Here is a 24,313-nt window from a genome sequence, read left to right as displayed (position 1 = left end):
TTTGCCCCCAGCGGCTGCCGTCCCTCAGGGAAAGGGAGATTGCTACACGCCCAGTGCAAGGGACACAGGGTACCCAGTGGGTGATGGGAGCACGCAACGCAAGTAGGTGCTCCTGCCGGTCCGGGGGTGAGGGCGAGGGTAGGAGAAGTTCCACTGAGGACCAAGGGTTAAACCTGAGAATTCTGTGTCAAGCTAAGCCACCACGGATTAAATGCTTCACACATCTGCATGAACCAGTATCCTTTTGTGTGTCTTTCCTCGTGGGCATTTGCTGCTCCTGTGGTCAAGGAAATGCACCCCCCCGCCCCGAAGCGAAATAGTTCTTGAACAAGAACACTCAGTTCTCTTCTTTGTGAACAGCCAAGGAAGAACATTAACACTTACACCGTTAGGTAATAAAAAATGCCTGAAAAGTCTCTTCTGAATTTCGTTTGCTGAAATCCTTGCCACACCCCGCCCTGGCTTCCCCAAGCACCATCAGCCAGCCGGAGAGAAGTGTGAGGGGTTTAGTGCTGGATGTTAAGGTCCCAGGCAGGCCGGGCTGCTCTACCCCCAGAAAGGGGCTCCCGACCTAGACCAGGGGCCCAGGGGTGAGAGAGGGGATTCCCAGAGGAGCTGGTGCCTCAGAGAGGCCTGACCGGGGCTCGGGAGGGAGGAAGAACGGAGAGGCCAGTGGACGGCGCTCGGGAAGAGCAGATACAAGGGCTCAGGGCTGAGAGGCCGCCGCGTGTGGGGAAGAGGAAGCTGGCAGCCGGACGGTGGAGAGACCAGGGCACGGGCTGGACCGCAGGGAGAGCCGAAAATAGAGCCGATGCAAAAGACCACCAACCATCCTCCTTGGAGGAGCCGAGGGCACCAGGGAGCCTCTGAAGGGTCCGAAGCCAGGGGTGCCTTGATCACATCGACATTCGAGAACAATTTCTCCACAGAAAGGATGGAAAGAACCGAGAACGAGAGCCCAACTGCAGTCCAAAGCCTGGAACTCACAGAGGTCCATCTGAACGGTGGTGAGGCCCTTCTCGATCAGTGAAGACCCCGCCTCGGAGGCTGGCGGGGGAAATGGACAGACTAGGTAAGTCTGATGGGCCCCTCCCTCCCTGCCAGGGCGAAGAATTCGGGGCTGACGAAGGAGGGAGGCACGGGGTGAGGGCGCTGCAGGGCGAAGACCGCGTGTGAGGGGAAGGGTGTGGAAGGTGCCACATCTCATGTCTCCCTGGAGCCAGGGGCCACCATGTCGCACCCTCCAGGCTTCTGTAAGACATCCTGAGCTGAGGCAGGCCACAAAGTGCCTCAAAGATGAGCCTGTGCGCCCACGCCCCGGCGCCGATGCCGTGCCACTCAGGACACGGGCGAGGACGGACAAACAGACCTGGGGACAAGTGGTGCTGCCTCTAGGAAAGGCAGCCCCAGTAAGTGAAGCTCTGTGTCATCTGCAAAACCCAGCAGTCACGACAGAGGTCACTTCCAGTCACACACAAGACATACTGCTGGCCCTGCTCCGGGGGCCAGGCCCCCACCAGGGTGATCCAGTCACAGCCGGGGCCGCAGAGGCAGGGAGGGAGCCCACGTACTGAGCTTGGAAACAGAAGTAGGTAGCAGCTCAGGCCCTGCACATTTGAACAACTTGGGTTCAAGTTCCAACTCTGCTGCTTGCTGGCTGTGTGACCTCAGAAAAGCCACTTAACCTCTCTGAGCCTCAATTTCTTCATCTGTCCAACAAGGATAACAACGCCTACCATGAGGGTTGTTGGCAGAGGTGAGGAGACAGTGCGTGGAAAGCAAACGGCACCCAGTAAGCACGCGGCCCACGTCTACTGCTTCCACACGAGAGTTATATAGCATCGACCCAACACCAACTGGGCCGCAGACTGTTACAGCGGCTGCCACATCTGGCAGGAACCCAGGCTCCAGTGAGTGCGACTGGACCGAGCGGGGACGCAGGGGCTGCCATCTGCACACGACGTGGTCAGCCTGCCGAGCAGCAAGGATCCAGCCCCGGAGGGGTAGCCTCACCAGCATTACGCAAGGAGCAGCCAGCAAGGCAGCACGGTGCGGTCCGGGATCCCAGGCCTCCTCCTGCTTTTTTCCAAAAGAGCTGTCCCTGGAGTGGCGGACACTGCCCAGCTTGCTGCTCACTGGCTCGAGGCAGGCCAGCCTCCCACGGGAATAGAGGCTCCTTGAGTCTGGGCTGGCTATTTCTGACCCCATCACCACAAACAGCAAATATGGTCAAAGAGTGAGTCTGGTGGGAGGAAAATGCCTCGAACGAGAGCCCAAAGCCCCACAGTCTAGTCACTGCACTGTCATGGCTCCGTGTGCCTGGGCCTGGCCCGTCCCTCCCTTCTCAGGCATGGGTCTGCTTGTGGTCAGGATGTTTTTATGGCAATGGTTCTTCCGGGGTGAGCACCAGAATCACCGTGAGAGCTTCTCCTAGAACAGATGCGCAGCTGCCACTGTTACAGAATCGGACTTAGCCAGAAGGACTTTGAAGAAGCTCCCAGGGAACGGGGAAGGGGGGGGCGGGGGGCAGGGAGGTTGTGCACCTGCTCTAGGAGCTCCTGTGAGGTCCACCTCCCGCTATGGGCTCCCCACTCTCCCCCCAGGAAATGGCCAAGACTCTGGATTTTGGCAACGATTTTTTACTGATGAGAATAGAACAAGTGCCCACAGAGGCAGGAAGTGCGCAGCTGTTCCAAATAATTACCAAGGCAGGGGCGCCTGGGGGCTCAGTCAGTTAAGCGTCTGCCTTCGGTTCCAGTCATGATCCCAGGGTCCTGGGATCAAATCCCACATCGGGCTCCTTGCTCGGCTGGGAGCCTGCTTCTCCCTCTGCCCATTCTGCCTGTCACTCCCTCTACTGTGCTCTCTGCCGCCCCCCCCATAAACAAATAATTTAAATCTTTAAAAACACACAAACAATTACCAAGGCAGCCATCTCTGTGACCAGTATCCAGAGCAAAGGTACCCCAGCTAGAGGAGATACTAGCCCTTCCCTAGACTTTTACCTTTCCTCTGTACCCCCAAGAGGAACGAGGAGGCTGGCAAGAAGACAGATGGCCCCCTTCCTCCCCAGTGGACTCGCCTGGATGGTCCTGAACCACGACACTGGTTGTCAGCATCGGCGGAGTGAGGGACCATATGCCAGGCACCTCTCATGCTTCCTCTGGGGTAAAAACCTCACAACAGCCCCCGTGAAGGAACAACCACTGTGACCACTGCCTCACAGAGGAAGAATTAAGGCCTGGAGAAGTTTAGCAGATTAGCCAATGTCACACAGCTTTTAAGGAGAAAAGCAAGTACTCAACACCCAAGTCCACAGCTCTCTAAAGACCACGTTCTCAATGCCTACACTTTGCACTAAGAGAAAGGCAATTCATAGCTTTGTAATCCCCCTGCCAGCCCACAGCTCAAAATGCCGGGCAGTGCCCAGAAGCTGCCAGCAATCCATCTTGAGGAGTTAATACTGGGCGATTTACGAGGCACACAGAAGCAAAGGCCCGTGACAGTCTCTTCAAGGGTGAAACATTTCCAAAACAATCCTTCTCTGGGTATAAGAAAGCCCCAAAGCTTAAAACCATCCCCACCTACCCCAAATCCTTTTCTCCTGCTTCTTCCCTGCCATGCTTCAAAGGGAATTTTGAGTCAAACACAAAAATTGCAGAAATAAGGATGCTAGCAAGGGCTGGCTGGCATCAGCGCTGCTCTGACTCATTGTCAAGCTCCACGGCTCTACAGTCTGCTTAAGCTCCAAGTTCAAGCTCCCCATGCTGATGGCGGGGCGGGGGGTGGGAGGGGGCACAGCAGCTGCCCCCACTTTCGTTGCCGAGCACAGGCATGGAAGCCGGGCCACACACTGACCTGAGACCACGCTGGCCTGAAACTATTCATTTTGGGGAGACACCAGCTCAGCAGGTGGCCTCTGGCCTCCACTAAGAGGAGATCCCACCAACCCATCTCATGAAGACAGTATGAGGAGCAGGCATGGGGAACGGCTGTGTAAGACAAGAACTCTGGGGGCGCCTGGGTGGCTCAGTGGGTTAAGCCCCTGACTTCGGCTGAGGTCGTGGTCCCAGGGTTCTGGGATCGAGCCCCAAGTCGGGCTCTCCGCTCCGCAGGGAGCCTGCTGCTTCTTCTCTCTGCCTGTGATCTGCCTACTTGTGATCTCTCTCTCTCTCTCAAATAAATAAGTAAAATTAAGAAAAAAAAAAAAAAAAGACAAGAACTCTGTAGAGAAGGAAACTCTGACTTTCAAATGGTTGAGGGTCCTGTGAAAAGTGGTTCAAAATACATTTCCAGGGGTTCCTGGTTGGCTCAGTCATGATCCTGGAGTCCTGGGATGGAGCCCGGCACTGGGCTCCCTGCTCAGTGGGGAATCTGCTTGTTCCTCTGCCCCTCCCCCTGCTCATGAACTTGCATACTCTCTCTCTCTCTCTCTCTCTCTCAATAAATAAATAAGCCTCTGCCTTCAGCTCAGGTCATAATCTCATGATGGAGTCCCGCATTGGGCTCTCTGTTCAGCGGGGAGCCTGCTTTCCCCCCCACCCCTGCCTCTCTGCCTACTTGTGCTCTCTGTCAAATAAATAAATAAAAACTTCAATAGATAAATAAATAAATAAAATCTTTAAAAACACATTTCCAATATACATTTAAAACAATGATCCAGAGTTAGAATTAATTTTAAAAGAATGGGAGGAAAAATGGACTTAAGGAGAAAAATTAAGCTCTGACTAGCTCAGAGTGATGGAGGGAGGGAAAAGCAATGAAGTGATCCAGGATCACAGAACACGAGAGAGGTAAAGGGAAGGAGAAAACAGAGCAGGTTTTGTGGGTTTGTTTGTTTTTCCTTTTTTAATATTTTATTTATTTATTTGACAGAGAGAGATCACAAGTAGGCCAAGAGGCAGACGGAGAGAGAGAGGGAGAAGCAGGCTCCCTGCTGAGCAGAAAACCTGACGTAGGGCTCAATACCAGGACCCTGAGATCATGACCTGAGCTGAAGGCAGAGGCTTAACCCACTGAGCCCCCCAGGCACCCCCAGAGCAGGGTTTGTTAAGGTTGTCAAGAATAAGGCTTCCTTCAAGAGATACCAAGTGAAATTCAGAAGACGACGAGAGGGTAAAACTGATTATTATGCCAGGAAATGCTTGGTAAAAGATGAAAGTAAGTACAAAACACCTAAATACAGGCAACAGTTCGTGTAACCGACAGAGGTATCATGTGTCAGCTTGCTTATGTCCGCAGAGGATATGACGGTTTGTGCACAGCTTATGCTCATGAACTCCCAAAGTACGGTGGGAAGGTTGGCCTGACAAATTACGCCGCAGCGTACCGTGCTGGCCCGCTGCTGGCCTGCAGGCTCCTCAACAGGTCTGGCATGGACAAGATCTAGGAAGGCCAAGTGGAAGTGACTGGAGATGAATACAATGGGGAAAGAAGCGTTGATGGTCAACCTGGTCCCTTCACCCGCTATCTGGATGCAGGGCTTGCCAGAACTACTGCCGGAAATCAAGTTTTGGGGCCCTCCAGGGAGCAGTGGATGGAGGCCTGCCTGTCCGAGAAGAGGTGGAACGGTCCCAAAATGGCTCTTGCCCAAGAGAAAGATCGGGTAGCTCGGAAGAAGGCAAGATTCCTTCCAGCTCAGGAGTGGGCTGCTGAGAGCTAATAACCAAACCACCATTCTCTATGAAGATTATTTCAGATAAAGATAGTAATAACCTTATTCACCAAGTAGCAAAAAATAAAAAAGCAAAAAAATAATAAAACAATAATTGAGGAATGGTCAAAATTCACCAAACTGAACAGGTAAGGTGCAAAAGTTACTGTAAAGGAACAAGAAAAAGAAAGAAGTAAAATGGCCCAAGAGACTGGCTGACAGCCACAGGGAAGACTGTAAGATCTCTGCCGGCACAACTGGTGAGTTTCTGTTCTTTTCCCCTTCTGCTCTAGAAACACCAAAGGCCCTTTGCAGGTGGGAGGTGGGGTCCTAAGGACCCATGCCGACCTGACTCTGCTCCTGTCTCCGCCAGCCCGCAGCTCACATGGCGCTGGAAGCCTCCCTAGTCTGACATCACGGCTGGGGCTGGGCTGAGCCAAGGAGCACGCCGCTCCCCGCCTGTCCATGGCACAGACTCACAGTTGGCAATGAGCTGGGTGAGGAAGAAAGTCAGATGTCCCCCTGCATCATGACACAGCCTGGCCAACAGCAGACAACACCCTCTCCATAAGAGAACCACATCTCCCCAAATACTGTGGTAGGTAATCAACCGAGAAGCACTGGTTTCAACCATGACTCAGGACTTGGAGAAACCAAATCCAAGCCAAGGCCCCTGGGCAGAAGAACCCTGTCCCAAACCAGGAAGGGCACACTGACTCACATGGCAAACCAAGCCTGCCGGGTGGCCAGGGGCGCCCCCAAGACAGCAAGGTGCCCAATGTTTTGAAGGCCTAATAAAAAAAAATGGCAACATGTCCATGATGTGGCTGCTTCTCAGGTTGGGGATTTATACAGTGGCCTCTCTGCTTTTGGTTATGGACTATATTAATTCAGGCTGTAACAATGACTGATTATTTTGAAATGTTGAGCAGAAGCTATGATTTTATTAACGACATTAAAGGAAGTTTGGGTGATCTGCTAGGGGAAAGTAATGAAAACAGGGTTTTGGTGATTAAAAGAAATGATAAATCACTGCAGTAGCCAGTATAATCGAATACTCTTTCTTTCGCCTTACTTCTTCGTAACAGCCTATCTGGCTGTAGTTTTACCCTTTCCAGGGTCATGGACTCCTTTGAGATTTGCTGAAAGCCATGAACCCTCTGCCTAGGTAAATGCATGCATGCACAAAATCTCACCCAGTTTCTGGCGCCTACACACCCCTTCCCCTAATGCACTCGTGGATGCCACATGGAAAATGTGGGACCTAGAGAGCTGGCCACACTCAGACATGAGGCGGCCTTGAGTGCAGGACAGAATGCCACACTGCCCCCACCCCGTGGTAGGGGAACTTTTTTTTTTTTTCCTAAGATTTTATTTATTTGACAGATAGAGATCACAGGTAGGCAGAGGAGCAGAGAGAGGGGGGAAGCAGGCTCCCTGCCAAGCAGAGAGCCTGATGTGGGGCTCGATCCCAGGACCCTGAGATCATGACCTGAGCCGAAGGCAGAGGCTTAACCCACTGAGCCACCCAGGCGCCCTGGCAGGGGAGCCTTCTGAACCGCTGCACCACACCGGCCGGAGAGAAAGCCTTCTTGGCCTGCCAGCACGCCACCTTTCTGGAGCAGAGGGCTGTTTATGGTGCTCTCATGGTAACGGCTTCAGACTTCAGGGTTGGGAGAGGATCATGAACATATGCTCCAGCTCCACACCCAGGGCCAAGAGGAAGGATGAAAAGTTTTTGAGTGACCAGATAAAGGGCATCTCATTTTTCCTGCCTCTTCTCTCCTGTTACCCTGAAACCGGTGCTCCAGAGTGGGCAATCCCAACGCTGTCTTCAAGGGCAGGGCAGAAAAGAGCACAGAACAATTCTGGAGGAACTCATCCCCGCCCAGGCGGCACCCAGTCCTAGAGCCCTCCCCTCGTGCCGGGGAAGGGAAATCACAGCAAAATGTGCGGCTGGGAGGCTCCTCCTTCTCCTCACCTCCTTCTTCACCCTAGGGCTTTTGACCTAAGGCTTCCTGGTCTGGCCTAGTAATAATAATGCTCCCTGCCTCCCGAATCAGTGGCCCTGAGCACCTTAGTTTCTCCTGGGAAAATGTAAATAAAGATTGGAGAAACCTGAGATTATAGCCAGGAACTGAGTCAAAGGAGTCAGGGAAGACAGTGCTTATAAACGTCAGCCCCGGTACAAGTGTAAAACCCGGAGCGCTCCTGGTAAACGGATGGCAAGTCATGTTAAAGGCCATCTTGTTAGTGAAAGAAAAACACAGGGTCCTATTAGAATAATTAGGTACAATATCAGAGCAGATAATGGTGCAAAAGCTATTGCCCCCAATCAAATGACAACACAGTCCTAGACACAAAAATGGAGTTGCACAAACGCTTACAAGTGGTAAGTTCTTAGATCTATGCAAGCCTTACAGTTTTCAAAGTGCTCAGTAAGGGGTGAGCAGTCAGTGGTCAGTATCATTCTGTAATAGATACGAATCTCTTTAATGTCTAACAACAACCAGGAGTTGGAGAACTTTTTCTCTAGAAGCTCAGAGAGCACACTCGTGGGCCTGATGATCTCCACCCCAAGGACTCAACTTTGCCATTGAAGCGCAAAAGCGCCCACAGACAGTGCACACACAAATGGGCAAGGTGCATTCCAGGAAAACGTCATTTACAGGGGCCGGTGGGGGGCGGAAGGGGGCGCCCTCCACCCTTTGAATGTGTGCCTTCAGGGGTCCTGGGATCAAGCCCCATGTCAGGCTCCCTGCTCAGAGGGGAGTCTACTTCTCCCTTTCCCTCTGCCACCCGCCCCCTTCTCCTACTTGTGCATGCTTTCTCTCTAATAAATAAATAAAATCTTTTAAGAAAACTATTTATAGAAACAGGACAGGGTAATTTTCTTCCTTTCTCATCAATGGGTTTTTTATTAGGTCTGTTTACATGAATGCCCCCAAATAAAACATACTTTTTTGGCACGAGATGCCCAGAACTAATGAACTCTAAATATTTAGTCACAAGAATCCAGCTACGTAAGTCTGAAATAAACTCTCTAGGCACGGGGAAAAAAAAAACAAAACAGGCAGGCTTTTCGGTCATGGAGGTCATGACCACGAGAGATTCAAGAAGCCTCATCCCTATCACACGGTTCTCAAACTTTTGGTCTCAGGATTCCCTCCCACTTTTTAAAAATTACTGAGGACCTCAAAGAACTTTGTTTATGTGGGTAAAATCTACCAATATTTATCATATTAGAAAATTAAACAAATTTCAAAAGTATTTAATAATCAATTTAAAAGTAACAAATCCATTACTAGTATAAACATTTTTTTAATTAAAAATAACTCATTCAAGGGTGCCTGGGTGGCTCAGTGGGTTGGGCCTCTGCCTTCGGCTCGGGTCGTGATCTCAGGGTCCTGCATCGGGCTCTCTGCTCAGCAGGGAGCCTGCTTCCCCCCCCCTCTCTGCCTGCCTCTCTGCCTACTGTGACCTCTGTCAAATAAATAAATAAAATCTTAAAAAAAAAAAAAGACTCATTCAAAAAAACTTGAGATGATTGGAATTATTTTGTTTTTGTAAAATCTCTTTGATGTCTGGCTTAACAGAATACAGCTGGATTCTCATATTTGCTTCTGTAGTCAATGTGCCATGAAAGAGTGTTTTGGTTGCACTATGTGAAGAAAATATGGCCTTATACAGACAGGGGCCTTGTCAGAGAACTGTGAACAGTCTTCTTTGACATTAAAACTTGACAACTGGTAGCTTTTTTTTTTTTTTTAAGATTTTATTTGACAGAGAGAGGCACAGTGAGAGAGGGAACACAAGCAGGGGGAGTGGGAGAGGGAGAAGCAGGCTTCTTCCCCCCGAGGAGAGAGCCCAATGCAGGGATCAATCCTGGAGTCCTGGGATCATGACCCGACACATGCTTAACGACGGAGCCACCCAGGTGCCCCGACAAGTGGTAGCTTCTTAAAGATTAGTGAGGTGGGGAATCTGAAACTGTATCAATGAGTGTCCATGACCTGTCATTTGTTTTGAGTTCGAGCCCCGTGCTGGGTGTAGAGATTACTTTAAAATCTTGAGGCGCCTGGGTGGCTTAGTCAGCTGAGCATCCAACTCTATTTCAGCTCAGGTAATGATCTTTGGGTCATGAGATGGAGGCCCTCGTAGGGCTCCCTGCTCAGTGGGGAGTCTGCTTGTCCTTCCCCCTCTGCCCTGGCCCCTCTCATGTGTACCTGCGCTCTCTCTCAAATAAATAAATACATCTTTTTTAAAAAAGAAAAATCTTAAAGAAAAAATCCAATGGTCCACCTTGCACTTTGAATGGATCTTTTATTCATGCATGACTGTGTCACATGCACTGGCCAGGTTCGACCCAGTCATACAGGTCTCTGAAATATTGACTCTTTTTATTATAAAATACTTTTTAAAGTCACAACTGTTAATATTACCCCTTCTCACATATGTTTTTTAAGAAGAGGGAAGCTATCAAGCCTTCAGTGGTGGATATAAGTCTTCCTAAATTAACATTTGTGCTTTCAAGTGAAAATGAGATCACCAGCAACAAATACTTCTCATTTCCCTGAACTGTTTACTTCATTCATTTTTAAGATGTCTGACAAAAGCTCATGTCTGAGTAGCCATACCAGTTTTATTCTTTCAAACAAAAATGATTTCCCAAGAGAAAAGCAGCTGGTTCAGCTTGCAACTCCAACAACTGTACATGTGCGTTCCCGTAAGACAACTATCATACTCCGGTGCCTGACAGAAGTGCTTCACGTATACTTCCCATTTCATGACATTTGGAATGTTAAAAGACATATGTTTAAGGGTTGAGATTTAATAACCATAGTTTTTACTATTTCATTGAGGTCACTCTTTTTTTTTTTTAAAGATTTTATTTATTTATTTGATAGACAGAGATTACAAGTAGTCAGAGAGACAGGCAGAGAGAGAGGAGGAAGCAGGCTCCCTGCTGAGCAGAGAGCCCATGCGGGGCTCGATCCCAGGACCCTTGGATCATGACCTGAGCTGAAGGCAGAGGCTTTAACCCACTGAGCCACCCAGGCGCCCCCATCGAGGTCACTCTTAAGTGAAAGGAGCCTCTTTCACCCCTGGCAAGCAGGGAGTAAGGGCCGCTGATATAGTTCGGTATACTGCCTCAAATCATGCTCAGGCCGCCGCTGCCTGACCCACCACTGCTCCCGTACCATCAGAGCCAACGTCAACAGCAAAAAACGATGACCGTGGCCAGCAACGAAAACAGCGTGACCCCGAGGACCCTCGTGGGAACTGCTACCCTGATGAGTACTTCCCACGGCCGCAGCTACTTGCAGAATGTGGCAGCTGCTCCCAGTGAGGCCAGGCCTCCACAAACCTTGCCACTAGAGCCTGTCACCATTTGTTTAAATGCCTCTGAAGCTCACATAAAAGCCAGAGTCCTCAGAACACTTCCTCTGAGTCTTCCTCAGAAACAGGACAGGGAAAAAAGACAAGCAGCGGCAGGAACTGTTAACCAAATGTAGGACGTCTATCCCCCGGCCAGTCCTCGGAGGTATTGATGGTGGAGTAAGGAGGAAACAGGTCCACCCTCAAGGGCAGTGACAGTCAATGTCGGCGGGCAAAACCTGGTGCAACCCGAGCTCGGGTGTCTGTGCGGTACTTGGGAAGCTTCCGTTCAGAGAACGCAGCGCGACAGTGACTTTCAACGACCGAGGAGCTCAGAGAAGCAACAGCGTGTGACAGAGGAGACAAAGACACAGCTGAAGGACACTGGGCGGTTTCATCCTTAATGTTTCCCTCAGGTTCAGTCAAAAGGACTCCAGAGGCGAAGAGGTAAACATCCAAACAAGCGCTCTGAAAGCCACCCCGCCACCCCAAATGCAGGGACAGCCACTGCAAACAGCACTTCCCCCACTGGCAATCAGTGAGCCTGGACTGCACTTACACGGAGAGTCTCAAGTCCAAGTCACTGTCAAGGTCATGCACTGAGTCAGTGGCACAAAGAGCCTAAGATCAGGAACCATCAGCTGCCAACCTGCAAAATGCTTGCGAATCTAGCAGCAGGCATCACTGCCCATGGCCTTCACTCTGCCAGCTGCCTCCAGACCGCAGAAGGGGGCACTGAGCAGCACGGGCTGGGGGTGGGAGGTCAAGCATAACACCGGGGAGCCTGCGGTGGGGCGCTTAGCAGTGTGCTGGCTCCAGCTCCTGCCTCACTTCTGTCCCCACCTGCTCTGCCGTCACACCCCAGGGTGGCTTGTGCTGAGGGGCAGGGGATGCTATTCCTGAGAGTTCTCTGCAGGGGGGACGTGACCTCCCCGCCTCTGGAAGAGTTACCGGCATAACCATTTTTCAAAGTCCTGAATGAAATATGCATTTGCAGATCAGCGAATAAGCAGCCACGGCCTAAATCAATTCAGTGAAAGCACATTGATCAAGACACCCGCACTCTTTAACTACTCTGTCCTCCTTTTTAAATTAAATTAAATTTACTTATTTGACGGACTGAGACCCAGCGGGCGAGAGGGAACACAAGCAGGGGGAGTAGGGGAGGGAGAAGCAGGCTTCCTGTTGAGCAGGGAGCCCAATGCGGGGCTTGATCCCAGGAGCTTGGGATCATGACCTGAGCGAAGGCAGACACCCAACAACTGAGCCACCCAGGCACCCCGACCCCCTTTCAAAGGATTTGTGATATTTGCTGATGCGAAACGGGGACTTTCTTAACAATATGTCAACCAGCAAACCGTGAGCAAGAGCCCTGGTCTGCTCCTGTGACTTCCTGTTCTGACACTGCTCTCGCTGAATAGGTCGCGTGCTGTCACCTGGTGGAAAAAACGAGAAACTGCCTCGTGTGCCCCAGACAATGACAACAGCATTCAGGTCCTCGTTTCTTTTCACTACAGATGTGTGGGGACAATTCCGATCCCATCTTGGTTCAGCTGGCTAACCATCAACCACTAGCCACCAGCCACTTGCGGAATGAATGGTCACAGAGACGATTCATTACCGTGGTCATCCCCAAGCCCTTCACCGTGGTCATCCCCAAGCCCTTCAAAGCTGGCTGCAGAATGCAGAGAGGCCGTCAGAGGGATCAGGATGATGGAGAAGAGGGAAATGGAGCTGGTGAGGAAGGTCAGAGGATCCACAAAGGGGAACGGCGAGGCCAAGAAGAAAACTACCCATAAAACTCACCAACTGGAGGAGGGCCTCCTTGGAATTTTTAAGCATTTTCAGCCCAGCAGTAAGAGAAATGAATCCAGAAACACCGAAGTGTATAAAGATGAAAAAGTAAAATGTCTCACCTCAAGATATTAAAACATTTTTTAAACTTTACATTTTGAGTAATGTCTATATCCAACATGGGGCTCGAACTCGCGACCCTGAGATCAAAAGCCACATGGTCCACCAACTGAGCCTGCGAACCCAAGCCAGCTGGCTGCCCCTTAATACGTTAAAACTAAGAGAACGACCTATTCATTGACAAAAATAATAAAGGCTCCTTTTTATGTGACAAGCACAGAAAAGGAAGAGAAGACAAGAATATCTCCCACACAGTTATTCTCAGAAGGTGAGTTTTTATTTTTTATTTTGGATTTTTCTGTTTGTGCTGCGGTGCTTGATTAGGATTCTAATTTGTGTTTTATCTTTTGTGATTTCCCCTTACCCCATTCCAAGAAGGCAGGAGGGCTCTCTGAGCTCTGAACCAGGCTAAAAGCAAATCTGTTATACGAAGTTCAAGCTGAAACTCACTGACAAGAATCTGTCCCAGAGGGAGAAGGGAACCCAGTGCTTTTGAAGAAAAAGAGGGAAAAACAACAAAGAGCTATTTCCCAGGACAGGAAAGAAAACGGGCTGGCACATTCTGAGTGGGGCCTGCAGCCACTCAGGAGGAGTGGGCCCAGGGAGGCAGGACCCCCTGGTGCCAGGCCGCCCAGAGCCAGAGCGTGATGAGGGCCGGATGGCAGAAATCTCCAAAGCAAGGACTACGGACCAAAACCACAAGAGTAGCAGACACCCCCGAGTGTGGTGCTCTACGTAAAAACCCCGGGATCCTGCCAGACACTGGCGTGAAGCCTTGAACTCGGGTGTAGTTCAACTTAAAGAAAATCAGAAAATCATGTGGTATTAATTATATGGCAAGTGTGAAATAAGGTACCTATTACCTGATTTCCAATTTTTCTAAAATGAATCCTATTACTTTTACAATAATTAAAGAAAGGGTCAGCAACAAAACTTCATCAACAACAAATGAATTATCTGCCTTGAAGAACACTGCTGTCAGCACCTGGACCCACCGGCGGCTCCGAGCCCTGAGAAAGCACTGCTTCTCAGTCCCTAGTGGTCCAAAGCCCCCCTTTATGCCATCGTGCACTATTCAAATCAGCTCAGAAATGCACAAAACATTTTCTCCGTGGCTTTTCTTAGGAGGGATGGTTAGGAAAACAAAGAGATACAGGAGGGTTATCAAGGCACCGGCATGTAAAGACCAGAGCGTTTCGAAGGTTCTCTGGCGTCGGTCTCATCTTAAATGAATCCTGACACATCTATTTTGAAAGCGTGTTAAATCAGCAGGAAGGGATGCTTTACACATAGCCATCCCCAATCCATTATGCCTCCTGTTCTCACAGCGAAGTGCTATCTGGTCCTTCCCAGACAAGATTTTCTCCTCCTGACTCAGTCTGGAGAAGGTGAAAATCACGCTCACGAGTGGAAATGGAATGAATCATCTTATCAAGTGGCAATCGTCACCCCCCCCCCGCCTCCCTTCACAGCAGACCTTTGTGAAGTTTACCTCCTGCCTGTCAAGCAAACGACCCTGGCTGCTCTCACCAAGTCCCTGGGGCTCCCCAGCCTGCCTCCCAGGAGACAGCAGCCCTTCGCCTCCACCTCCCGGCAGTACCCAGGCTTGCGGCTTTGGGGAAGGACCAGCAGCACCAAAGAGCACAGGGGAACTTGCCTTTTCCATCTGTCGCTGATGCTTCTTGTAAATGCCTGATTGACCTAAAAATAAATGTTTGGAGAACAAAGGTTAGCTGGCAGATCTGCATTCTTCTCTGTTTCCAGCACTAGTAACTCAAGGCCTTGAACTCCCCAGTTCTCAACGGAAAGGGCTGGCCCAGATGGCTTTAGAGCACTCTCCCTAAACAACATCATCTCTGCTAACGGACACCTTGCCTTGTCTGAGGCTCAAGCCTGTGAGTTAAGGATGCCCTCTAATGGCCAAAAAAGGTCTGGCAGGGGCCTGGGTGTGAGAGGACGACAAAGCAAAACACAATCATTTCAACCCTCTTGAATCTCTCCCTCCACCTAAAATCTTTCATTCCCACAACTACACCATCCCGCAACACAGCCGTGGACAGCACCTGCTACCTGGAGAACATGTCCCCCCCGCACAGCAAGGCTAGAGGCTGATTTCTAAAGTCTAGGTCTAGGAGCTCGGGAACACTTGGTTTCCCTCAAACTCCCTATTTCACTGACTGGAGATGCAGAACTCTGCTGGACAAAGTGTCGTCCTCCAGGGAGTCTGTCTTCCTGATGCGATGTGCTGGGTAGCTCATTACAGCAGCAGAGCAGCATTCACACATTCCCGGACGAGCACTGCGAGGGGCCGGAGTTCTAGGTAGAGCGCAGAGGCTGGGAGGGAGAGACTGTCCCAAAACGATGGCAACAGTCCAGGCCGATCCAGCCCAGGGGGAGGACGGGTCTTACATGGGGGCTGAAGTCCTCACAGGCCACTCACTCTCTACCTGACCATGACTATAAGCCTTTTCTCCTAAGGACAGCCACCCCTCCCGCCACTGCTGCCGCTGGGTCATCTTCCCACCCAGGAGAACTAGATGGCGCAGGGCAGGAGAGTCAGCTAGCACAAAGCTCGCACCAAACCCAAGCCAGCAGATTCTGAGCGCTTCAAAAGAACCTTCGATACTATTCCTTAAGTCTCCTCTAGGACCTAGTTTTACATCTTACAGCAACTTCCAGAACCTTCACCTTCGAGAACCTTGCCACGTGGCACCTGCTCGTTGGTGCTGAAATGAACAAGGGGCAGGAAATGGCCACTCGCAGCCCTGAGGCTCACCCGAATCTTCCCCAAATCCCCAAGTCCCTTCTTTCTGATAGGAGTAGTAGATGGGAGAGAAGGGATCAGACTCTGTTCAAGAACAGTCAGGCGCTCTATCTGAAGACAGTGCTGGTCATCCTGTTACAGGTGCCTGAGCTGCCTGCACCGGTAGGACGCGGGGTGGCGGGAGCGCTCAAGAAGCCTCCTTCGTGCTTCGTGGTCTCTGCTGGAAACTAGCTGCTGCACAGCTACGTGCGCCGGCGTGATGTGTGACAGAGTAAGGGTCAAGACTTAGTCTGATCGGCTGGAATAAGGATTACACCCCACTGGCACCATGTTCTAAATAATCAGAATAACTGAAAGAAGATAAATCCCAGGATCCGGGAAAATAAGAATTTACTTCATGAGGCCACTGCAGCGTGGACCACATCATTTCTAATGGAAAGCAGGTAAATATATTTTTAATAATTTTACTCTGGGGGCACCTGGGTGGCTCAGTCAGTTAAGCGTCTGCCTCCGGCTCAGGTCATGATCCCACGGTCCTGGGTTCGAATTCCGTATCCGGCTCCTGGTTCAGCCGGAAGCCTGCTTCCCCCTGTCCCTCTGCCTGCTGCTCCCCCTGCCCGTGCTCTCATTCTGTCAAATAAATAAAACCTATAAAAAATAAAATAAAAATAAAAACTTTATTCGAAAAGAAGTAATTGCTCCCAAACAGCCACGAACTAGTTCACTGTAGCATTGTTGCCAGAACCTTCTTCCTCTACTGCTTCCTATAGAACCAGAAATTCCCTTCACCTGGCATCAGATTTAACAAGGACATTTTCTCTCATCAACCACGGACGGGGTGCTAATGCTGCTTTACAGAACCGGAGCACAGCATGTGCACCTCCGGCCTGCCGTTCTGGGGATACGTACGTGGTGATGCTCTGGGCCTCTCGCTAGTTCAGGATCATGCACTCCCGCACTCTGCGTCTAACCCGGCAAGAAAAGGCTATTTATGGGATTTCAATTCCCTTCCCTCTAAATCATGCTGCTAGGTTACGCTGCTGCTGAGCTCTCGTTTCCAGACCCTTCTCTATTGTCTCATCTGTGTTCAAAGCCACGGCGCCAGATCAGCTCTGCCGGAATGCACTGAGGAACTGGATGCAAACGCCAACCCCAGGCTCCTGCTGGAGACGGACCCACGTCCGCTGGGGAGCCAGGAAGCTGCATGTGTCCGGCAGATGCCCTGCGTGACTCGGACCAGACTGGGAAAGGCTGGTTCGGCAGCCTGGTCTTGTTCGGCACACAAGCCCCGGGGCGCACCGCGGCCCCCTCCCTGCGGGGGACTTACCACACCACTGGGAAGAGGATGGCTCCACAGCACAGCAGGTCTACCAGAAACAGAGAATCCTTCCACAAGCCATACTCCGTAGTCCCCTCCTCAGTGGACTCTATGATGATGTAGGCCACGTTCGCCAGAACCTACAGGACACGAGAAGTGGCTGAAGCCCTAATGCAAGGGCAGATCCCCACAATAGCAGTCCCAGGAGGGGGTGGCCCCTGGGGCCTGCAGGTCCCCAACCACGGTCACGGCATTCTCTCCAGTGCCATGTGCTTTTCAGAACACTATGCTCTCCCCTCACGAAGTGTCTCTGTGTCCTCCTCCTGAGCCTGTGACTGCCCTGAGCAACAGTTAGGTGGCAGTGAGGCCGTGTGATTTCCAAGGTCGGTCATACAAAGGACACCACCTCTGGCCGGCCGGCTCACTGGGGACACACGCCTTTGGAGCCCTGAACTCTCTTGTAAAAGTCTGGCTACCCCGAGCCAGCCAAGGTGGAGAGACCAGGCAGGGAAAGAGATTTGGCTGAGGAGCCCCAGCGTTTCCCAGTCCGCCTCATCGAGTCTTCCCGGCCCTGGACACAGAGGTAAGCGAAGACTTCGAGGAAGCCCCAGCCACTGTCGGACCGCAGGAGGCCCCCACGTTGGACCTGCCCAGCGCAGCCCTTCCTCAACTCCTGACCCACATAGAATGTGAGACAGTATGTGGTTATTGTTGCTCTCTGTCACTGCATTTGGGGTGATCTGTGACGCAGCACAGATCACCAGGACATTCTGCTTTGCTTTTTGGGCTCCGAGGCCTGAGCAGAGCTGCTCAGGTGCTGAATGGCAGGCACCGCCCACCCCAGTCAGCCCAGATTCCTCGGGCCCTGCCCTCAGAGCCAGCGCGAGCTGCCCGACGGTGTTCTCGCAGTGCCAGAAACGTTCTGGAAAGTCTGGGCGCACGTCTGTACATCAATCACTTCTCGCTCAGAAGCGTGCACTGGCTCCCCATGACCACAAAGAAGGAGCTCCCGTTTCCGGGCTGATATTCAAGGCCTTCCCAGACTAGTCCCCGTGCTTATCGATGCACGACTTCCTTGTATTTGATGGTTTCAATGTCCCATTTCCTCGGAGCTGCCTGCCATGGAACCTTGCCGTCAGCCCCCTCGGGGTGTGAGAGAGGGAAGCCGGCAAGGGCTGTGCCCCATCACATCCCAGTCTGGGTGGGGAAGGAAGGTCTACCTGGAGGGACAATAGCTGCTCTGGGGGGACAGGGCAACCGGGAGTGGTGCAACACGGTGGGAGGAGGACCCGGGCCCTCCTTTCAGAGCTGGGAGGCACTGGCAGGCTGCAGAACTCAGCGTGGCCGGAGCTGTGGCCACGGGAGCCCGACCGCCGGGACCCCGACGGCTCCTCAGCATCGCTGCTCACTCGCCAGCAGCAGCACGTGTCCCCGCTACTGTTTTTCTGCCTGCCACGTTTCTCTCCTTATACATCGAGGCAAGGCCGGTCTATACCAAGGCTTCTAGATCGCTCACATGTGGGCCATTCGTCTCTCCCCTGGGAAACCTACAGCCACCGGTCTGTACCACTCACTGGGTGTTAACACGAATCCCTCTGTCATTAACGGGAAGGTGGCTTTGCTGCGAACACTGCCAGACTGCCCATCACCAGAGCAGGTGAATTTGTAGGCCCAGGGGATTGTGCCCTTCCTTGCTCCCCTTGCCACACCCACACTGGGCTCCCAAACGAGAGCAGATGAGGAGAACAACTTTATCAAACACGTGCTCTTTGGCTGAACAGAGCAGTCAGGCATCCCTGCTGGGCCTTCTCTGTTTACTGAGTTCTTTATGCCCAATCTCTGCCTCTCCCAAGGTTCCTCTCCCGAGCAGCTCACAACCAGGCAAGGCTGGCCTTGGCCGAGGGTCCCAAACCAGGAAGGGTTTAATAATAGTTGCCCTGATGTCTACTTAATATCCCACCTTGTGAGAACTCACTGGTGTCATTCACAGTTTTACAATAACTTGTTAATTAAAACACTATACAGCTGAGCTCGGCTAGAGGGCAGCCAGAGGCACGAAGGCAGGCCGTCATGTGTCCTGACTTTCCAGCAGATCTCTACTCAAGCGCAGGCATCCATAAGCCGTTCGCCACGTGAGTGACGGCAGACAGCTCTCAGGGCTGTGACCCGAAGCCTCGGTGTGCCAGAATCCAGAAAGGGAACCCCAGCAGTAGGAGCCGGGGTTTCTGGGTGAGCCACCTTCCTCTGCCTGGACAGGCCCAGAGCTGAGTCCTATGCAGTGTCAGGACACAACCAGGGCGCGCAGGATCAGGGTCCCTTTACCTGGAGCGGGATGACGATCATGAAGATCTTTTTGTCTTTATCAGAAAGGATGTGCTTAATGAAAGCCCAGCCCGTGCCGATGAGCGCGATGGTGATGAACAGGAGTGCCCCTTTCAAGCTGCAAAAGAAAAAGTTTCAGACACCAGTGGCCTCTTCAGATTCTCCGCAAGTTCCACTGCTCAGCTCCTTCGTGACTTCACGGGCTTCTTGGGGAAGACGAGGGGCCAAATTTAGGAAACGCCTCTTAAGTGAAGCAGCACACAAACGGGTTCGCCACGTCCCCCACCTCCGAGCAGCTAAGCCGCCCCGTGGACGCAGCCCCCTCCTGAGCCAGCAGGACCGAGTTCTCAAGTCTGGACAGCCACCCGGGTGCCACACAGCTCTGGCGTGGCAGGAAACCAGACAAGCTGCCATGGGCGGGCAGCGACGTGAGGTGGGTCCCTCCCCACCATGGCCTCCCCAGCTTCTCTGGCACGTCGCCTTGTGGGATGAGCACTTCTCGGGTCACTCTGTACTTACAGGTGAGTGATGTAGTACACGACAGCCCAACCCTCGATGGGAAAGCCCTGGGACGAGATGTAGTGGTAGTCGATCTGCAATGGAACAACCGCATTTCAGAGAGGCCCATCTCCCACATGCCTCACGCACAGGGAAGCAGAGCACGTGCCACCACAGCACCTCACCATGTGGTGGGGGGGTGGCCCCTCACCCCAGCCACTAACACCTCACTTGTCAATTCACAATCCAGCACATGAAGGCACTGCCAAGGTCAGGCAGCACGACAAACCTGCCACAAGTTTCGACACCACCCGCCCACAGGCCAGGCCAGGCCCCTCTCTTGAGGCAGAAGATTCACACGGGCAGACAGCTGCCTGTTATTTTCTTTAAAATCCCCAAGGACCAGGATGCCCTGGGGGCTCAGCCAATGAAGCGTCTGCCTTCAGCTCAGGTCATGATCCCAGGGTCCTAGGATCGAATCCCGCATGGGGCTCCCACCAGCAAAAAAAAAAAAAAAAAAAAAAAAAATCCAGGTGGAATCACGCAGTTTCCCCTGTGCTGTTGTTTTGTCTTTTTGAAAAAAATCTGCATTTCGAGCTAGTTAAAGCCACCAGCACATTTTAATTGAAGAGGCCAGTTTCAGTAGTGCACTCGCAATGCTTCCTGGCACGACTCACAAACGCCAGCACTGATGTCTTCGTAGACCTTTCATCCTGTCACGAACGGCTATCTGGACACTGAAGTGACTCAAGGGTCTTGTCATTCATTACCAACCAAGTTCCAGAAAGATTCTTTTCACTTAGGTCCAAATGGGAAATTATCCAAGTAACTGTCATTTCCAGAGACTGTAACTGCGCACGTTACCAGGCCTCTGATGCCAACACTCTGAAGGGCAGGACAGCGCGTGTCTGGAGACTGTCACCCTCCCAAGTGCAGCTGGCGGGTGCCACTGGGCAGCTGTGACCTTCCTCCAGCGGGCAGGTGCACTTCACCCCGCAGCCAGACCAACTCACACGCCTCCACGTGTAGAGCATTACTGTTCTCTCGAGTAAGTACGCTCACACCAAGCTTCAAATCAAATGGGCACACGGGGAAGGAGAAAAATCAAGCCACAGAAACAATGTGGCAGGTGGTACTCTAATCTTGAGAAAAGACAAACAACAAGGAACAAAAACAAGGAAGGTTCTAGGAAAACTCTGGGTATGTGCGTCATGTTGGAAGCGGTCTCCGGGCTCAGGTCACTGACTGAGGGTGTCAGGATTTATCCCTGTGACGGCCCCTCCCACACCAGATGCCTCATGAGAGAAGGTCTACCCTCATCTTATTTCCCACTGACCTAGCTCCCCTTCCTTCCACTTCGTTTTTCCTGACTGTAGAGACACCGTATCTCACTTCGTAAATGACCCGAAACGTGAATACATACCGCGTGGAACACCAAGGAAAGAGACTTCGTGAAAGGAAGGGCCGCCATCAACCAGTGAATTTTAAATACGTCATTCCTATAAAAATGGAGAGAAAAGAATTAAAGGAATATCCCAGGGGTGCCTGGGTGGCTCAGTCAGTTAAGCCTCTGCCTTCGGCTCAGGTCATGATCTCAGGGTCCTAGGATCCAGCCCCACATCAGGCTCTCTACTCAGCATGGAGTCTGGTTCTCTCTCACTCTCCCTCAGTGCTCCTCCCCTCCCTCTCAAATAAATGAATAAAATCTTAAAAAAAAAAAAAAAAAGCAATATTCCATTCCCCCACCCTCCAAAGGATGGCTAAAGCTCCGGGCATCAGATGCATTTATAAGGAAGCACTAAATATTATCTAAGCAAACCACACCCATGAAGCCCTTTGGAGACCTCATTTCCACCAACAGAAATAGCCCAGACAGAGCCCCAGAGTCCCCTCTTGTGCAGTCTGTGTTGTGACTGGAGTAGCGTTAGGCACTGAAGCCAGACAGGACGAGTTCCAGCTCCTGATAAGATGGGAACCCGTGCAGCTTGCCAGCTTTGTGCCCAGAAACCACCCTGGAAAGGCCCCAGAGTCAAGCATGAGGTGACGGGATCTACAAAACTGGCAAGAAGCCCCTGGGGGAGCAGAAGGTGCCCAGGCTTGGCTGTGGGGGCCACCGGTGGCCCAGAGTGGGGCAGGAGGAGCCAGGCGGCAGGCAGGACCGAAGCCCACCAGACACACCAGGCCAATGGGGGAACATGTCGGCTCCCACCGCTGTGCCTACACAGACACCCGTCCACCTTCGGGCTGCCTCCTCGCCCTGGGACTGATGTCCTAGGACACCAGGCCATTTAGGAGACAAATGTAAAACTCTTAAAGTACATAAAACTTGACTAAGAGCCACAGAAGAAACTCATACTCTCAGATATCAAGACGTTCTGCGAAGCCACAGCAGGCAAACGTGTGGAACGGGTACAGCATTAGACAAGTAAGCCGACAACAGAAAGCCTGACACATGGAGGCTTGACATAGGAGCGATACGGGGGCAGCAAATGAGGAGAACGGGGAGGACTGTTTAAAAACCGGCACGGGGAAAGTCAGCTCAGAACTGCATGTGTAACACACACGCTGCTGGCTCCCCACTTCACAGTTACATAGAGGAGCACTCCAGAAGGGTTCCGGGGCTAAACACAACACACACCTTTTGTGACCTTGGAGTAGGGAAAGGCTTCTTCCAAGACACACGGCCCAAAAGATTATAATTAGAAAGCTCTAACTCCATTAATATTAAAGACTTTTATTCAACAATGAATACCCCAGACAAGTTTAACAGACTGGGAGAAGAAATTGGCAATGTCTAAGACAGACAAAGGACTGATATCCAAAATATCCAAGAAACTCCTGTGAAGCAACAAGAAAATGACAGAAAACCCAACAGAAAAATATGCAAAGCCTAACAACGGTCACAAGAAGGGGAGCCCAAGGGGCACCTGGGTGGCTCAGTGGGTTAAGCCTCTGCCTTCGGCTTGGGTCATGATCTCGGGGTCCTGGGATCGAGCCCCTCATCAGGCTCTCTGCTCAGCGGGGAGCCTGCTTTTCTCTCTCTCTGCCTGCCTCTCTACTTGTGATCTCTGTCTGTCAAATAAATAAATAAAATCTAAAAAAAAAGAAGAAGAAGAAGGGGAACCCAAAGGGTCAGCAAGTCCCTAGAAAGATATTTCACATCACTGGTATTTAGGAAAATGCAAAATAAAATGAAGTACCAGTTTACACCCATCAGACTGGCCAAAAATAAGATGTCAGTGCTGGTACATGGGGAGACAGAAGCCCTGCTGCCCCATGGGTAGAAGTATAAACTAGCAGAGGTGACCCGGCAGCATTCAATGAAATTACGTAAGAATTTACCCCATACCCAGGGCACCTTCTTCTGGGAGTGTACCCCCGAGAGAGCCATAATGGGACAAGGCCAGGGTAGGGGTGGGAGGTCATGGCCACACTGTTTGAGGGAGCCAGGGGATGGAGGCCGAGCCTCACTAAAGGGAGGGATAAGTAGAATGTGGGGATACACACTATGGAGTAGCTAGAAGTTAATGAACTAGACGACACACGGCAATGTAATTAGGTCGTAAGAAAGATACTACTGCATGAAAAACGAGAACAGTATCTGTAGATAGTATGGTTTATAGAAGTTAAAAATACAGGCACTATCAATAAACATGAGCTATTTATAAGAATACACGCATGCCCAACACCACCTATTACCTGCGTGTGAGCAGCTGCGAGAAGCATGAGTGAGGGGTCGGAAATGAAGCGGAATGAAGAAGAGGGGCCCTGCGCGAATGATAAGGCGGGCGTGTCACCAACTGACGCACACTCCCTTTCCGGGCTGATTTCCTCCCTGGTACTTTCCTGTCTGGGGCCTACCTACTTGAAGGTCAAGAAGGAAGTCAAGGCCAGAGGAGTCTGTCACTCCTGAACAGCACTGAGAACCCTGGGTACCCAGAGTGCAGAAGCGCACACTGCCGAGCCCGGCGCTCGCTCCCACGCCCTGGCACCCTCAGTGGCAGCCCTGGATGAGACATCAGCCACAGGGCAGTGATGTTTGGGGGAACACACGCTCCACAGCCACAGCAGCTTGGCACAAATACAGGTTCTACGCTGGCCACCTTAACCCTTCTAAGCCTCGCTAACCTCTCCTGAAAATGGGGCAGCGGCTGCCTCAAGGGGCAGCTGGATGATGAGCAGAAACTACCGGCATCAGGGGCCTGATGGGCAAGGAGCGGGCACCGAAAGCGATCTGTTGTCTTCCCATTCCCACGCTCAGGGGCCCAGGGCAGCACCCAGAGAGACGAGAGGAGCCGCTTAATACTCAGCAAGTAGATGTGGGCGCCGCTCACAGCTGTGGCAGGTGTCGCCGACCGTGTCTCTCCTTTCCCCTCTCAAGACCTCCAGAAGACGAGGCAAAGATCTCCCAGTTCCTTCCAGCAAGAAGGGACTGGGAGCCTCTGAAATATACGAAGCCTTGAAG

General features: G+C 51.7%; 1 protein-coding gene and 1 pseudogene across 3 annotated transcripts in view; one reads left to right on the top strand and one right to left on the bottom strand.

Moving 5' to 3' along the window:
• Positions 1-24,313, bottom strand: part of GPR107 (G protein-coupled receptor 107) — a 65,596-nt gene that overhangs the window by 10,414 nt on the left and 30,869 nt on the right. For all 3 annotated transcript variants that reach the window (XR_004383686.1, XM_032866088.1, XM_032866087.1), the window contains exons 10-14: positions 21,272-21,347; positions 19,870-19,943; positions 19,351-19,468; positions 17,038-17,168; positions 14,604-14,647 (exon numbers count right to left, since the gene is read on the bottom strand). Coding sequence is in view for 2 of the 3 variants with exons in the window: in XM_032866088.1 (XP_032721979.1) it covers positions 14,604-14,647; positions 17,038-17,168; positions 19,351-19,468; positions 19,870-19,943; positions 21,272-21,347 (443 nt within the window). In the remaining variant the exon portion in view is untranslated. The remainder of the gene's footprint in view (positions 1-14,603; positions 14,648-17,037; positions 17,169-19,350; positions 19,469-19,869; positions 19,944-21,271; positions 21,348-24,313) is intronic.
• Positions 1,738-5,655, top strand: LOC116872816 (annotated as a pseudogene).

Source organism: Lontra canadensis, unplaced genomic scaffold (assembly GCF_010015895.1).
Source record: "Lontra canadensis isolate GAN:19392208 unplaced genomic scaffold, GSC_riverotter_1.0 scaffold30, whole genome shotgun sequence".
Classification (NCBI taxonomy): Eukaryota; Metazoa; Chordata; class Mammalia; order Carnivora; family Mustelidae; genus Lontra; species Lontra canadensis.
Note: the sequence above shows the minus strand (reverse complement) of the source record. Positions and strands in the feature narration are given on the sequence as shown.